The sequence below is a fragment of the Euprymna scolopes genome, chromosome 12, assembly GCF_053919585.1.
Source record: "Euprymna scolopes isolate OS-2025 chromosome 12, ASM5391958v1, whole genome shotgun sequence".
NCBI classification, from domain to species: Eukaryota; Metazoa; Mollusca; class Cephalopoda; order Sepiida; family Sepiolidae; genus Euprymna; species Euprymna scolopes.
The window spans coordinates 86,047,844-86,066,596 of record NC_136493.1 but is presented as its reverse complement, the minus strand read 5'-3'; the positions used below and the strand labels follow the sequence as shown (position 1 = coordinate 86,066,596).

The following is an 18,753-nucleotide window of genomic DNA, read 5'->3' as shown; positions in this document are numbered from 1 at the left end:
GCAAATACAAAAAAAAATGATTGGCTTATTTGTTTCCATTTTTTACTTTTTAGCTATAATCCCCTTGCTTAAAACTCATTTACTTCAGGTGCTGAAAATTTCTGAGCTCAATTCAATACATAAAATATGATTATGTAAAATGATAAAACGTTTCATATTTGGAAAAAATAAGCTAGGATTCGTTGGCTAGTGAACTTTTTAGCATCTCTACTAACAAATGTTTTTTTTTTTTTTATTTAAAAATATTTTCTTTTTACTTTATTCTAATGTACACTCAGAAGGTCTATTATATTTCAACCTTTTTTTATGGTTGCTGTAAATATTATGTTATATTTTTTAGTATAACAGCCCCATCTTAGTGAGTTTGATGTGTTTGGAAGTTGATAACTATAAACACCTAAAAACATAAATATAAAATTTACAAATTAGTTTATTATCTTTTAGAATATGATATTTATTATTATTAGTTTATAATAATTTTAGAAAACAAATTATTTACAAACATACGAGTTTTTGATTGTTCTCACCCAATGTTTTTGCTTCACTATTTTTAATAAGCTAGCTATCATATTTACTAATCTCCTCCTTCCTCTATTCATGCTTAGGAATAGCTTGTATCTATTTTTATGTTTTGGTGACTCTGATCAAGTACTGAACTTTCAACCACTAGTTAGCTGTAATCACTTAGACACACCTTTTTTATGAAGTCATTCTCTTGTTTCTGTTTTTCACTTTATTTATAATCAAATCAAACTTGTGGGACCTGTGGTAATTATGCAGCGGACTCTTTCATATGTAATATATAGATGTTGGCATTCTGTGGATGTTCAGCATAAATGGAGATGCCCTGATATTATTGTAGCTCTTTTGTTAAAACTGCAAAAGTATTCATGTAAGCTAGCAGGGACGCCCGGCATAGCCTGGCCGTAAAATACGCTTAAATATGATATTTTAATTTATGCAGATTTCGTATATATTATCATAGAATCAATTTTCTATCAATTCTTATATATTATAAAGTTGTGATTTCAAAAATTAAAAAAAATATATATCCATATGACTTGGGTGCTTGGATTGAAACCGAAACCAAAACTTATGAAGAAAATATCAAATATTCCTAAGCATGGACAATCTATGCTTCTAGTTTAAATAAAAGGTTCAGTTCAGAATTTCTAAAAAAGATTACTGTTCCATCTCAACTAACTGGTTCGTTAACTCTAATATTGGTGTGAAATGGATGCTGTTCAAAAATTTATTTAATCCTTTATGACCTGGATTATGATGTAGATGATTAAAAAAAATATTTATTGTTAATTTAATTTAATGGACAGTTGCAATCTGGAGGTATCTGGCATCTACTCAGATACTGAACTAATATGTACAAGGCGTGTTTTAATCAATTCCCACTTTATTCATGCCATTATATTCATTTATTTATGACTGAACAAATTAGTTCAACCAGGTCATAAAGGGTTAAACTGCTGACAGTCAAGATTGTTACAAATCTCCCAGCATGCAATGTTGAAAGTGAATATTAACTCTAGCAGCAAGAAACATTATAACAATGCCATACTTATGTTATAACAATGGTGTGTGGTAAATTAATATCAAAGATTGGAGGTTAAATAACTATTGTTTTTCTTTTTCTCTTTTATCATAAATTGAATTTTTAAAAATATCAAATGTATAAAACAAAAATTATTAATTCAATGGAGTAAAATTCTCTGAAGGCAGCTGTGTCACAATAACAGATTTATTCTCTAAGATATTATGAGGTTGTGAATCAAGAATTTCAATTTAACAATATTTTATTTAAATATAAAAAAATTATCTGCAAAATTTCTATTGTTTTTTTTTTCTGTTGGTTTTGTTTATAAATTAATTACTAATGAATGTGAAATGTAAATAAAATAATTATGTGCGTTGATTTTAATACAAATAATTGTACAAAGAAGAAACTCAGAGAATTTTATGATTTGAAAAATGTTTTATGGTGAAAATGAAAAATTTAAACAAATATAGGGTGGAATGATAAATTTTCGCCTTAAAGAAAACAACACTGCAGTTTTATTTAAAAACTTTTATTGAAAAATCAATTCAGGTAACTTGATTATGTAATAGAGCTGACATTTATTCAATGTAGCCACCTTCAGTTTCAATCATCGCCTCGATATGGACTCGGAACTGGGAGTATGTCTTTCCACAAGCATTGGTGGGAGCTCGGCAGATGGCGGCAATCAGGCTGGCTTTGCTGTTGTGGGAGGTCATGTTGGTGATGTTCTTGACGAATGATCAAACAAAGTAGTTCAGCATGTTTAGGTCAGGGGAGGAGAAGGGTACAAAGTCATAGCACTCCTTCTGAAGCCAAGCCTTGGTCTCTTTGGACTTGTGGGCTGGCTCTGAGTCCTGCTGCCACATCCAGGGTCTGTCAGCAGCCACCTGATTGCACCAGGGGGTCACCACATTTTTCAGCACATTCAGATACACTTTGGTGTTGACTTTCAAGCTGACTTTGAAGATGTGAGATGACATGAGGTGGTGCGTATTTGAAATCACACCAAAGATTATAACCATCGCTGGTAACTTCATTGAGCTGTGTCCTCAAGCGTTGAACCATCTGGATTTGTATTTTAAGGATGCTGGCAATGGTCCTGTTGTCATAACTTGGATCGGTATAGAGCATGAGTTGTACAGCGGTGCATCTCCAATTTAACTCATTGAACATTGTGCCACTTTCCGACATTATAGAAGGCTCCTATCACTCTTGGGATTTGTATATAACTGGCCAACTGTAGATGGTCTGCGACAAAAAAGAAAACTGGTTTTCATCAAATGGAAATGGAATCATGTTATCTTTTCTTGGGCAACAATTTTATCGTTTCACCCTGCACATGTTTTCAATATAAGATAAAATATTATAGAAAATTATCAATCTATATTTTAACTAGTTTTATCAGTAAAAATATTTATACAAAATCTTGCACTTTGTCAAATTGAAAAGAAAATCTTAACATAAAAGTTTTTAAATATGTGAAACGAGAAGGTGGATATGTTTATTCATCAATTAAATTATCAAAATAGTAATCTTATTGTGATAAATTGAAATACTTTAGTCAATCGTTTTTTAATATTTTAGTTTGTTATTTGTATCAAATTTTAAATCTTTAAAATATGATATATATTTATTCGTCGATTTATGTCTTAAAACTGAAATGGCATTAAAAACAATATGTATCATTGATTTCTTTTCTTTTCTTTTTTAACATTGGCTGATGTACTTAAAATAATGCTAAATGTTTTTTTGTTTTTGTTTTTTTTCAAGAAATAATTTTAATCTAATTATAAAAATATTTTCAAAGCTGACAAATTTACTGATCGGATTGCTCAGCTTTGGCATGGTTCTTTTTAGTTGCCTCATCATATGACATAGTAACTGTTTTAATATGTGGAGAAGTTCAGCTCATTCAAAAGTGGCACTGTGAAACAGGCACAATAATACTGTGTAACATTTCCTAGCACTCCCTCACAAATGAGGGTGCTTACAGCAACAAGCATGTAAACATATAATATAAACTCCTGATTGAATCCCCATAGACAGTTTACTTTGCATTAATGATGGGATAATTCCAATAGTTTTCCTGATTCTGATACAATTACCGATTCTGTTTTAAATCCCCGATTCCAATACAATTACTGATTCTGTTTGTTTTTTTCAAATCTCTAAATATTAGGGGTTTTTTTTTTTGTTTTTTTTTTCAATTATTTTGCAGATTACTATAAAAACCCTTGTCATGTGTATATATTTTCGCAAATGTAAAAATATACTCATGGGGTGATCTATATGTTTAATTTTATTGATATTTTAAAATCAATAAAGATTTATCTTTTTTTGGGGTGGTGAATCCTTTGAGATGATGATTTACAATTTGTGCATTCATTCCTTTTCCACACTGTTATTCTCATCTTCATTGTTTTTTTTTTTTTTGTTTTTTTGTTTTTTTTTACATGGGGGTCACCACTTATCAAGGCTCGAAGGCCACTCAGGGATAAGGGTTATTGCGTGTACAGTAATCAATGAGATAGTATTGTAGTAATCATTAGTATTGGGGGTTTTGATAGTGTCTTACTTAAGGGGGCGGTTTGTCAGGAGTTTGTTTATGTTGGACTTGAAGACGTCCAAGTTGTAGTCAGGTGGGAAACAGGCAAGCGGCAGAGAGTATCACTGGCGTGCAGTTCTAAGAAAGAAGCTTTGCTCATGGAATCTAGGTTTGGATTTAGGCACAGATAAAGAGTGGGGAAAATTATTGACAGTAGTTTCAGCCAGACGGGTGTTTCTCGTGAAAGATTGGTGAGGGGGGACGAGGGATTGGAGCTCAGACGAGCACCTGCCATGGAAATAACGATAAAACAAAGACAGGCTCGCAACGTCTCTTCTGTGGGAGAGAGGTTGCAGGGAAGAGAAAAGGGCATCCCCCACTAAACCACGAAGTCTATTTTGTACTCTGTCAAGGCAGGATAGGCTGTTTTTAGCAGCTCCTGCCCAGATGTGGCAGCAGTACTCCATCCTTGGACGTACTTGGCTTTTATACAGATAGAGAATTGCATCAGTAGTGGTAGAAGGATCCCACCATTTTCCCAGCGTCCCTGGCAACAGATTTGATGTACGTGTTCCATTTCAGATCAGGAGTAAAGGTCAAACCCAGAAGCTTGTCAAAACATGGAGCCTCCTCAAGACGAGAGCCATCCATTGTTTTGCCATGTTTCAGCTAACTCTTCCTCTGGTCTTCTTTCTATCCAGTCTTAATATTAAGAGACTCTTGGACTCTTTAATAAATTTAAAAGATCTAACGTCCAAATATTTCAAGGCACATTCTGTTTTCATGAAAACTGAAACAATAGGGAGATGGCTATCATGTGTAAATTGACGACTCTGCATGCCATGTCAATCAATGATTCGTACATGTTGCATTTATGTGACAACACAGATTATTATTCATTATTAAATTTTTTTTTCTTAAAAATCTCTTACGATAAGAAATGAAAATAAAATTACTAAAATTTTATAAATCTGTAGGATTGTATGTGATTTGAATTTAATTTAAATTTTATTAAAATTTTGTTGGGGGCTTGTACATAATAAAATAATCATGATATTGAATTATGATTATATGTGTTCAGTCCAAATATAATTCTCTATTTAATATCAAACTATATTGAGATATGAATATAGATCAAATGTGATATTGAGAGTTGAATGTATTTTAAGTACGGAACAAATATTCAAATAAATGATGCTGCACTGAAATCTCACAAGAATCCAATGGTTGTGGAGTTAACACAGAGATGAATTAAATAATGGATTTCAAATCCAACATTTTTAATAGGTTGTGGAGTTAACACAGAGATGAATTAAATAATGGATTTCATATCCAACATTTTTACAGTAAAAGAAAGAAGAAGCAATGTTCACTCAAAATATGCATAATCTTTGTAAATAAAATACTTAACACAAAATGTACTTTTTATTGAAAAGATGTACAGTTGGCTATAATAGCTTTGAATATGAAATATCTTAAAGTTTGAAAAGTTCTTCTCATTAATTGAATACAACAAAAGGAAACACTTGCGAGGATCATTCACTTCAATTAGAAAAGATGAATTATTTTCATTGTTAAAAACATTTCTTTTGCTTTTATTGCTTCTAAAATATGTTTCATTTTTTAAATGATTGCCATATGTCATTTCTTGATCTCTTCTGCTAGACATGGTGACAGGTTTCCCATCGTTAAATAGTGAACCTGTTGTTATTGTAAATGCTGATGGTATCTACGTTGCCACGATCGCTGTCCTTTCTCTTAACCTTAAATTGATTGTCAATGGATTTTACAACAGTAATTTCCAAGGGAAAATTATTGAATCCAAGGTGAGAAAATTTTCTTTTTCCAATCCATTTTTTGCATAATTAATACTGGTTTAAAAAATGAATAAATAAATAAATAAAAAGTAAAATCATACTGCTTATATGGTTATTTAACTGCTGATTCTACACTCCAGTTGATAGTCCTGCATTTCTACAAAAAAAGTTCCTAATTACTTAAAATTATAATAGATTAGTAGTATAACATCTATTATACAAAGGGAGGTAATTTTTCAAATTTTTCTATTGTCCTTCTTCCTTTTTTTTTTTTAAATGAGAAATAACCAAGATATTTAATATATAAAAGGAAAAGTGTGTGTGTGTGAGCCAAAAACTTTAAACATATGCAATGTATCCTGACCAAATTGGTATCGTTTTGAAGCTCGATCTTTCGAATGACATCGGCTAAGATATCACATTTTTTTAACCTTTTTGTTTCTCCTTTGTGTTAGAGGTTCAAGCCTACCTGCCTTTCTACCACTTTTTTTTATTCTTAAACTTCTCTCCACCCGGGCTGCCTATTGTTGTTTTGATCCCCCCTCCCCCACTATGACCACTTTTTTTTTGGGGGGGGGGGGTCCTTACTACACCACCTACACGCACTCGGGCAACGCCGGGCACTCCCACTAGTATTATATAAATACTAAGAGAGGTAACTTTTCAATATTTTCTATTACCTCCCTTCCTTCAAAAATGAGAAATAGCCAGATATATAAATAATAAGACATAATTGTATATTATACTAGCTTATCCTTTTTTGCAAAATTGATAGAGAATAATGTCATTTCCTTTTTTAACAAATCAATCAAGTATTAAAATTGTAAACAACATTTACATTTCGCAATAAAATTTATTTGCATTCAAGCTATCAACTTCACATCATTTGTTTCTTTGCAGATATTATTTAGTAAAATTAAGTTTTCAGTGTGATTGATGAGAAAATAGCAATTTACTCTTCTAACAAACAGGATTATGTGTGTTTAATACGTCTTCTTCTTCACCCACTATTTCTTGTCTGATTCACCTTCCATTGTCACCTACTAATTTGTTTAGTAGTAATTGGATAAAGAGAAAGATGCACATGAGAGCATCCAAGCATTACAGTATGTTAGCATTACAGAATCCTAGCATTACGGCATCCTGGTACAATGGCATCCAAGCATTATAGCATCCTAACATTACAACATTCTAGCATTACGGTATCCTAGCATTATGGCATCCTGGATTGTTGTTTGTCATTATCATCCTGGTATTACATATAATTTGGATTGTTGTTCATCACATTGTCTCACATATCCACTTAAAGTTATCATCATTGTTATTTCCGTTTAATGTCTGTTTTACATGCTGGCATGCGTTGGATGACTTTATGAGAGTAACTGCCAAATTAACCTATTTCTGGTCAGGTTTTTATTTATCCCTCTTTATATCAGGTACATTCTCATAATTTTTTTACATCTTTTCCCTGGCCTTTACCTGTTAACTGAGCTTGCTACTTCAACTGTTCTATATCTGTTAACCCAAGCATATGTCTCCATTCTTTGCAATCTAGTCATTTTCATATATTGTTCAGATTTAATCTTTCTCTGAGGTTTTGTTAGTAAAAGAATTTCATAAAATATGTAACATTTTACTTTGATTTGAGTTGTTTTTCTTTATAGTATTATTAATTGATAACTGGTTTTGTATTTTTTTTATCTTCAGGAATCCTTCGTTGACAACATTTTGAACAGTGGTCTTATGATCTTCCTGTCTCCAAGTTGGTTAAATGAAGTCTACCAACAAGTGATATCCAGGAATCTTTTGGGTGAAGCTGGTTATGAAATTGATGATGAATCTCCCCTCATTAGTATGCTGACTGGTATGTGAAAAACTTCACTACAAAATGATCACAATTTAAATCTAAAGCAAAAATATAATAAATAATAATAATAATGATAATAATTATAGTGTCGGCATTGACTGGCAACACACCACAATCAAGAGGTGTCAAGGAGAATGGAATGACTGAGGAGAGAGAGGACTAACTAGGCTTCCACTGGATGAATGCAAAGAGAACTGGAATCTTGGGGAGGCTTATTGTCACCCAAATTTCAGTGCAAACGAATAATCACTGCCAGTGAGAAGTCAATGGTAAGCAGTTGTTGCAATGATGCAAATTAATTTTCAAAGGTTATCAAAAGAGGAGGAGATTACTAAAAATTTGAAGAGGCTTGTTGTCACTTAAACTCCAGGCACACCACCAATTGTTTGTGAGCAATCTCTGTTGATGACTTGTGTGAGAACTTTGAGTGAGTGAATAATAATAATTAATAATAACAACCACCCACATCAAAGCAAGGATCAACAAGACACAAGAAATAGCAAATGCAGACTCTGTGGATAAAGAGACTGAAACCACATAAGTGAATGTAGCAAACTAACCCAAAAAGAACATAAAAATAGACACGCTCAACTGCATCTTGAAAACTAAACAAATGGTACAAGCACTGGAAAATGAAAACCACACGATCCTATGGGGCATGGATATACAAATGGATAAACCCATTCAAGCAAGGAAGACTGGATATCATAATAGTTAATAAGAAGGAAAAGTCTTGCCAGATTGTAGATTTTGTCATTCCAGCAGACCACAGAATGAAGATCAAAGAGACTGAGAAGCGGAGCAAATACACGGAACTAGTCAGAGAGCTCAAAAGGGGCCTGGAAAATGAAGAAAGTCAAGATAACACCACTAATAGTCGAGCACTAGGAACAATACCGAAAATCTTTGAAAAAAGAATAGGAGAGATTGGAATCAGGGAGATGGCTGAGAAGATACAACGAATAATGTTACAATATTTTTTATATATTAACAGGGTATGATTCCTGAAAGTTCTAAATAAAATCAATTTCTTTTTACACACATACTTTCTTTGGCATTTGAACTAAATGACTTTTCTAGGTTTTTTATTTATATGTTGCAACTTATTTTATTTTACTTTATTTTACACACACACACACACACACATTATATATTATATATATATATATATATATATATATATATATATATATATATATATATATATATATATATATATATAAATAAAAATTACAATAAGTTTACCAAGGTAATCAAAATGGTAAACTTAAAATATATTATAAATATTAAAGAATTAATATTTACAAGTAATCTCAACCAGATGTAAAAGCTCAATAAAACCGAAAAGGAAATAGAGCTTATAATATGAACAAATGATTAATAAAACATATTAAAAGACATCAAATACAGAAGTAATCAACCATCTCAACAAAAATAACCTTCTTAGTGACACTCAATATGGTTTCCGTTCTGCTAGATCTACAGCAGATGTGCTTACAGTTATATCTCATAGGATTAGCAAATCTCTCGACGGAGGCAACCTTTCTAGGGCAATTGCTCTCGACATATCTAAGGCCTTTGATAGGGTATGGCATAAAGGTTTACTTCATAAGATCTCTAGCTATGGTATTGCTGGAAATGTCTTCTCAATTATTAAATCATTTCTTTCTGATAGGTTCATAAGAGTAGTAGTTGAGGGGCAAAAATCAGAAGCTCACAGTATTAATGCCGGTGTCCCTCAGGGGTCCATCCTGGGCCCAACTCTTTTCCTGATCTACATTAATGATCTTCCAAATCACATCCTTACATCATTTGTAGACATTTATGCTGACGACACTACCATTTATGGTAGCACATCTAAGACAGTAAACGACCAAGTTCTCTCCAATTCTCTCTCCTCTGATCTTGAGCACGTAGTACAATGGGGTAAGGAGTGACTGGTTACTTTTAATGCATCTAAAACCAAGCTTCTCTCTTTACATCATCAACATTCTGATCCACATCTGGCATCAATTGAAATGAATGGCTCTCGTCTTCAGGAGGCCTCAAGTTTTGACAAGCTTTTGGGCTTGACCATTACTCCTGATCTTAAATGGAACACGTACATCAAATCTGTTGCCAAGGCCGCTGGAAAAATGGTGGGATCTTTCTATCGATCCGGTAAATATCTCACTGCTGATGCTATTCTCTATCTATATAAGAGCCAGGTACGTCGAAGGATGGAATACTGTTGCCACATCTGGACAGGAGCTGCTAGAAAGGACTTGTCCTGCCTTGATAGAGTTCAAAATAGACTTCGTAGGAGATGCCCTTTTCTCTTCCTTGCAACCTCTATCTCACAGAAGAGATGTTGCGAGTTTGTCTCTGATGTATCATTATTTTCATGGAAAGTGTTCGACTGAGCTTCAATCTATGGTCCCCCCTCGCCAAACTTTTACAAGAAACACTCGTCTAGCTGTAAACACTATCAATAATTCTCCCCACTCTTTATCTGTGCCTAAACCTAAACGTAGATTCCATGAACAAAGCTTCTTTCTTAGAACTGCTCACCTGTGGAATTGTCTTCCGTTTTCCTGCTTTCCGGCTGACTACAATATGGTTGTCTTCAAGTCTAACGTAAATAAGTTCTTGATGAGCCGTTCCATATAAGTTATCAGGTTTACCAAATTTTCATTACTAATAATTACTATATTGTCCAATTTCTACTGTACACTCTTTAACCCTTATCCTTGAGTGGCCTCTTGGCCTTGATAATGTGGTGATGCCTATGTAAAAAAAAAAAAAAAAAATCTTGAAAAAGAGTTAAAAACATATTTAATTTTAAAATCTGATCCTGCATTTTGCTAATTCCTGCCCTCTGATGAGAAGGAGAGTATTTCTTCGAAATTCCGCGGATTAAGGACTATCCACTTATCTTGTGCTTCCTTTTTTAAAATTAAATATGTTTTTAACTCTTTTTCAAGATGTCTTTTAACATGTTTTATTAATCATTTGTTCATATATATATATATATATATATATATATATTGAACAAAATTAAATATGAAAACTGAAAGGACTTTCCCATTATATAAAAACAGTTTAATATATTAACAGGGTATAATCCCTGAAAGTTGGAAAGTTCTATTTATATATACTGGTGATAGAAACTGACAAATTAAATGGAGTTACATTCTGCTAGCAACAAATCAGAAACCAGAATTGCTCCATAAAAATATGGAATCTTTTAGCATTCCAGCACATAATTTTTTCATGTCAACATAAGAAAGATCTTTTGCTCTGCAAAATTATAAAGTCCGAAGCTTATACAGAACAGCTACCCACTGAAAACTTTTCATATCCAGGATTTGTACTGAGTAGCTACCCATCGTAAACTCTTCTGAAATTAGACATGGTTTTCAATTCAAGATTTTAATTATGAAAACTGCAGTTGAGGAAAACCCTTGAATGCAGAAACTAACACACATGAGCTACAGACACAAATTGGACATACAGAAACTGCTACAAATGTGAAACACAAAGGGACATCACATGAAATCATGAAAACTGAAATAGTATAATTGTAAGTTAACAACCGCCCTCCCCTCTGCGCCCCTGCCTTCTGTGCCCCTTTTTTTGTATATGTCACTATAGACTGGCACCATACCAGATAAATAAAAAGGGCCAAAGAGGATGGAAAGGCTGAGAAGAGAAAGTACAAGCCAGACCTTCGCTGGATGAGTGCAAAGAGGACTGGGATTTTAGGGAGACTTATTGCCACCAAAATTCCAGTGAAAACCAATGGTCGCTATCAACAAGAAATCAATGGTAAATGATAATGCAAAGGTTATCAAAAGTGGTAAAGAGTACTGGAAAACTGAGGAGACTTGTTGTTACTCAGATTCCAGATAACAAACACCACAAGTTGTACTCAAAGAGAAATCTTTGATGATGGCTTGGGTGACTACACTTAGTGAGTAATATAACAATAATAATAATTATTATTAATAATTAAAATTAGCAATTATAATAAAAATAGTAATAAATAATAATAATAGGAATAAAAAATAACAATGATAATGATAGTAATAACAACAACACCGAGGTACAATATTTGTCAGATTTCAATTTTTCACTTGATTTGAGACCTTTTATCAATTCTTCAAATAATGACAATTGCATTGTTTGTCCATAAGTGATGCCATCCATGAAATCGTTAATAAAATCCACAAGCATTTCTGCAATCCAACGATATTTTATACAAATAAACTTCATTGTACGTCTGACTTGTCCACCAAGTTTCATTCATCATTGTCCAACAGTCTTTGCTCTATCGCTGTTCAATGATATGCTTCATGAATATTGAGTGCCACCTAGTAGTAATTCAAAAAGTTTTAATCAACCTTTGGCAGATTAAAATGTGTTGTGGTTTAAAAAAAAATAGAACAACTTATCAAACTTCAAATGGGGTTCATAATCCTTGGATTTTTATTTCCCTCCACATGTTGCTCAAGTTTTATGTGTAAATGTAAATGTTATCACAAAGATAATATCTATCAAAAATCCCCAGATAATTCCTGAACTGGATCAGGACAGTGCCAAGAGATGTGTGTGTCATTCACAATTTTGCATGTCAGATTTACATGTGATATAAAATATGGAGGAAAAATCTAAATGCTCAACGGTTCGCCCGTTTTACGTGAGATTTTTCAAAAGTGAAACAGTTAGAAATGAACCATTTTTAGCTGTTTCACTCTTAAGGTTTTTCTTCTCCATTTTTTAAATCCTATCGTTCATATTTTTATTTCATTATTATTATTATCCATCATATTTGGGAGTGTTTAAGACGTAGGCTAACACCAAATATGGCAGGATTGGAGAGAGGATTTTGACTGCTATTAACGATTTCTATGAAAAAAAATAAAAGTAAAATGACACCTAAGCAACATCATAGTTTTTTTACTTTCATTTCTTATTTTAAAAAAGTATTTTGAAACCGTTTCTTTGTTTTTACCAAATGTTATTTTTATTTTTTTATTTTTTGAGATTTGGAAGTTAAATTTAATTATTATGCTATCATTAGGTCATAAAATTATCAATTAAACCAGATAATAAAACTATCACTGATGTTTATTAAGGTAATATTATTTTAATCTTTATAAAATGATTGGATGTAACTGGCTTTTAAAATTTCAAATCTCTTTAAACTGGAAGAGTTGCTAATAATTTAAAAGTCAATTTAAATGACTTTCTATTTGACAGTTTAAATGTTTTCAAATTCCTTTAAAATTTTGAAGAGTTGTAAAATAATTCATTTTTTTTTTAACTAATAACAAAAATTTCAAATGACTGATTATTTACATAATTCTGATAATAGTGTATTTTTGATTTCAATAAATTTTTGATTTCAATAAATTTTTGATTTCAATAAAGAAAATGATTCAATGTGCATTTAAAGTCGTGAGGAAAGCCAATACACATAAAGTTGTCTTATAATTTTATTAAAAAATATGATTGTTTAACTTTTATGCTTGTTATATTCGCATATCTCTCTACATTTCCATGAATAAACCGGAAATCAGCAAGGCAATGACGGCAGCAACAATGGCGACCCTAAGACAAATCTGTTCGCCGTTACAACGTAGTCAAACACAATAAATACACAGGACAATTTCAAATCCCATCCCTTGAGATACACACATCATTAAAACAACTCGCACCTTACTTCAACATAGAAAACCTCCAGAGAAAGTTGCACAGCAAAAGAAAAACCTAAATAAAAAATCACAGACACTACCGTAAACGCAACTCAGATAGCATAAAAACGCAAATAATGATTCCACAAAACACCCCAACAATACGACACCGACTAGGTTACATTCACAACTTTCTCAGCTTTAAATCGATGTAACACATGCACACACACACCAAACAGATAATTCTCTACAATTCATTAAAGCACAAAAAACAAACACAAATAAAAAATACGACGGCCATTTTGACGCCGGAGCCGATGTGCCTTTTACTACGTCCGCACGTGCTGTATAAATAAGCCGGCCGTCAGAGAAAAAGTCAGTTTTCCAGCAGATCGCTGGCCAGGGCAGGTCGCCTCGCTACCAGTAGAAGCGGACACAGCTGTTCCCCTCAACTCTTCGCACCATACCAGCGACAGCCGTTCCCCTCAACCTTCTAGCAGCAGCAGCAGCAACAGCCGTTCCCCTCAACTTTCGAGCAGCAGCGGCAGCAGCAATAGCCGTCCCCTTCAGCTCCACCTAGCAGCAGCAGCAGCAACAGCCGTTCCCCTCAACCTTCTAGCAGCAGCAGCAGCAACAGCCGTTCCCCTCAACTTTCTAGCAGCAGCAGCGGCAGCAGCAATAGCCGTTCCCTTCAGCTCCATCCAGCAGTAGCAGCAGCGACAGCCGTTCCCTTCAGCTCCATCCAGCAGTAGCAGCGGCAGCTCAGCGACAGCAGTTGATTCAAAGCGCCTAGTCACCATATCACCGCTTGTTCCAGTCCCGGATCCTAGACCGCACCAGCATCTAGGCCCCTGTACCTGCCCGAACCTGATCAGGCCAGGATCCCAACCTCTCTAATCCCTATTCCGGCCTTCCTGACGCCCGGCTGACCGTTCCGGCTTTGATTGAGGATATATAAGCTTATTCACTTTGACCCTCAATAAAGGTTTAAAACCAAATTACTTCGTTTGTTCTCCTTGCTTCCATACGCTCGTGTTATTTTATAACATGCTGTTGCTGCATATAAAAACTGCTTTAAAACATTTTTTTTTTCTTTTTAATGTTACTTTTACATTAACTTTACCCATAACCATTTTATATAAGTAAAAGATTTCTATCTGATTGAATTGTGATTGCATTTTAGATATTGATGGACTTGGTAGCCATGAGCTGTGTGGCCAGATTTTGACGGATGCCCGTTCCAGCTGTGATACATTACTTTCTGATGATGATGAAGAAGAAGATGGCCAGGATCAACTGACCGGAGAGAGATTACGGCCAAACAAGAATTCTATAGCTGCTGGTAGGTGTAATGTAATCTTGGATAATTATCTTTAATTATTTGTTCTCTATTGAGTGATTTTATATACAAAATTATTGCTTCATATTTTCCATGTTAAACCTAAATAGCAATGTATCTGACAATTTGATGTTTTGCCGAAAATAATTATTCTCATAAAGAAGATTATTACGATGAAGACAATTTTAAATAATGACCTAAAAAGCTATAAATGAAAGCAAAGAAGAAAGAAACGTACACTTAAATATGTTTTGCTCTGATTATCATGGAGATTTAAACCATACTTACTATTGTATCCCTTACTCCTCCTAGGATGTTCAGTGAATGACGTCACCAAATTCAGCTGTTCTGGTTCTCTTGGTACTCGGCGGTCACTCTGGTGAAGCCCCTAAGTGTTTTATCGTTTCTTACCCCTTGTAATCTCATTAAAATCTTAAACACCTTTGAAAACAGACTGCTTATATCATTAGCAGATATTCCCTAATCAAGGTCACACTATCTTTGCTGTTTTGAGTGCATCTCATTCTGCTCCTCGGCAGGATTATATGTATAAAAATTTGGTATTTTATTATCCATTACTATATACCACCTTAATCAAACTTATGCTATTATTCCTTTATTTTATGAGATTATTTTAGCATTTTTTCCTTCTCACTTTTACTTTTATAAATTATTTTATCTTTTACTTTAATTGTATACGTCATCATATTTCACACTCATTGGACTTTAATTATATCTCCTACAGTATCATGGTAAACCCTCAATCCTATACTGTGCTATTAATCTCCAATGTGTTAAAAACCCATTCTGGCTTAATTACAGTTCCACCATTATCTCAATAATCTCCCCGCTATCTCTCCCACCCCTCTCTACTATATACCTTTTATGCAAAATATCCTAATATTTAATTCCTAATGTGCTATCACTAGACGCAGCATTCCTAATTTGTTACCTAGCACCCTCTCTCCTCTTCTGTTGAGACGCATTAGACTTCGAAATAAAGAGCTTTTATAACCCCTACTCTCATTAATATATCCTCTCTGTTGAATTGATAATTATATGCACCAGTATATACTTTTCTATTGTCGATATTTTTCCTCTTGTGTTTAAACTCCACCTTGCATATTGACTTTTCATTATCTCAATAATTCTCCATACTTTAATTTCCTAATATATATATATAATATATGCATTTTAAAATAAAATGCATATGAAATACTTTTATAAGCCAAATCACAACACGATATTATGAAAATAACAAATATTTATTTGTTTAAAATTAATATTTCGGTGATAGATGCCATTTTCAGAATTTTATACATTTTTTCTTTTTTTTTTCCTCCAGTGATGGTAAATGGACGAAATATATATACGTGAAAATAGATGATGTTATGAAGGGTGAACGATAGCATTTGGGAATTAAGAAGAAAAAAAATAAGGTCCTTGTCTCTAACCATCCCCCAAGAAAAAACAAAACTAAAGAAAAATCTTTATGATGTACATACCAGTGGCATAAAGAAAATAACATACACTAAAACTCATGCAAATGGATCAAGTAGAAAATCAAATTTAAAATAGCTCATCAGAAATAGTTTACAATCAGTGATTTTCTTTATGCCTACAAATTTCCAGTGATTTTATTTATAAAAGTAAAATTACTTGATCAATTTCCACCGTAAAGAATAGAAAAACAATTTTACGTCATTTTATTCCTTGTTGATTATTTTTATTTACTGATAAATCACCATTTTTTTTCAAGTATAAAAGTCACTCAAGTACATGGGTTAATGAGATGGACACATTGTTAGTTGAATGATGAAGAATATTATGAAGGTAATTAAAACAATAAATGGAAAAATAAAATTTGATGATTTAGAGAAAGTTTATGGAAAGCGTTTATTGACATTGGATTTGAAGAAGACCATGTTGTAGCTCTCAGGGAAGCAATTTTGTGACTATGTATTATTGGAAAAAAACACTATTAATAGAAATTAAGGTCCAAATTAGTAGGCAAATAAAAGAAGGCAGGTTCCTTGGACTTGCAGTTAAAATCCAAGTTCTACTATGCTTTCTTATTCCCACAATTCTTTCATGTACTGCCCGCCCCTCCTTCACTTTGTCATACTATCTGCTTTCTACACCTTCACTTAATAATACTGCCTTCTTCGACTCTCCGTTTTCCCTGAGCTGTGCTATCTCTGCTTTCTCATATCTCCTCTTGGCTCAACTATTTATGCTCATATTCTCCCCAGAGTCATGCTAACATGAATGAAGTTTGAAATAATAAATAACACCTAATTTTCACATATTCACAAACATGAACTTATGATAAAAAAACTTGCAACAACATAAATTCTTATCTGAATAATAAATCAAGATTTCATACCTGAAAATGTGCAATGTTAACTGTTTTTTTACCTGTTGTTTTTTTTTTTACTGATTAGTTATTTTTTTCTTTTATCTGTTAATTGTTTTTTTAACTTGTTAATTGTTTTTTTTCTTTTACCTGTTAATTGTTTTTTCTTTACCTGGTAATTGTTTTTTTTTCTTTTACTTGTCAATTGTTTTTTTCTTTTTACCTGTCAATTGTTTTTTTTCTTTTACCTGTTGTTTTTTCTTTTTACCTTTTAATTGTTTTTCTTTACCTGTTGTTCTTTTCTTTTACCTCTTAATTGTTTCTTTTACCTGATAATTTTTTATTTTATTTTACCTGTTTTTTCTTTTACTTGTTAACTGTTTTCTTTTCTTTTACCTGTTAATTGTTTTTTATCATTTTTCTGAATCCTATCTTCAAAAATATTATTCATTTTTCAGGTAAAAAAATATCTAAACATATTTTGTCGACCTGCTGGGATGGAGTGTTGGATGTTGTTTCTGTTCTTTTGAATGGAAAAAGTTCATGTGGTATAACCAGTAGCTTGGCTTTGATGCTGGGCACAGAAGGTGCCAAGGAAGAAACTATGAGAGCAAGAGAAGCTGTGTGTCACAGCCTTGATGGTCTGCAGAAAGCAGCAAAATTGTGTTGCATTTTAGGTAACTATTCAGGAAACTCGTACATCTTATAGGTGAAATATTAGTTGACTGAGCTCTCAAGTCCTGGAGAGACAACTAATATTTATGACAGGAACTCTAAAATAACCATATAGTCAATATCATTGTAAAATCAGTCCAAATTTTTTAAAACCAGATTCAGTGGAGAGTATGATATTTTTTCCTACCAACTTTCAAACACTGGTAGTCAGCAATTTTTTCAGGAGTCGGTCCCAACCTCTTGAAACAACCCTATAGGTATTTGAAATCTGGAAAACTATGCACCTACACAGTAATTACTTTCCAAATGAAAAAAAAAAGTATATTAAAAGGAAAAGTTGACAAAAATAATTTAACCTTTATGAGGCTTTAATTTATTGATTCATTAATCTCTACTTATATATAAAAGGTACTTTGTATGTGTGTTCATTTTCTATGAACTCCTAAGTGGCTGGGCCGATTTTTATGAAATTTCACGCAAATGTACTTTATGTGTCTAGCGGTTTTCTTGGATAGTTTTTGTATCGGAATACCCCTGATAAGTATCAAAAACCAATAATGAAACAAATCCCATGTAAGAAGGAACAGTTCGATTTTGATCAAGGTTAACACTTTTATACAGCCTAACATCAAAGGTGCATTTGAGAAGTTTTATCACCACGCACAGGAGTGCCCGGGGTATAAAATCAACAGTAGGTTCTTTGATAAGACAGGGATGCATTCGAAATTAATATTTCTGTTTAGAGCATAATCGATCCATGATACTTGACTTTTGAATTTTAAACTTTAATTCAAGTCATTGTATAAAAATAATTTCATAAAATCAATAGTAGGTTCTCTACAGTGCAATGTAGACTACTGTATACTATGGGCTAAGTCACTGCAGGGAAGTATATGAGCTTCTTCCCAGTGCACCGCGATAGGTTCT

At 32.9% G+C, this 18,753-nt stretch overlaps 1 protein-coding gene across 1 annotated transcript in view; it reads left to right on the top strand.

The window, feature by feature from the left end:
* Positions 1-18,753, top strand: part of LOC145291392 (brefeldin A-inhibited guanine nucleotide-exchange protein 3-like) — a 230,040-nt gene that overhangs the window by 113,283 nt on the left and 98,004 nt on the right. The window contains exons 15-18 of the mRNA XM_080137186.1: positions 5,763-5,923; positions 7,622-7,778; positions 14,640-14,798; positions 17,610-17,828. Coding sequence (XP_079993312.1) covers positions 5,763-5,923; positions 7,622-7,778; positions 14,640-14,798; positions 17,610-17,828 — 696 coding nt within the window. The remainder of the gene's footprint in view (positions 1-5,762; positions 5,924-7,621; positions 7,779-14,639; positions 14,799-17,609; positions 17,829-18,753) is intronic.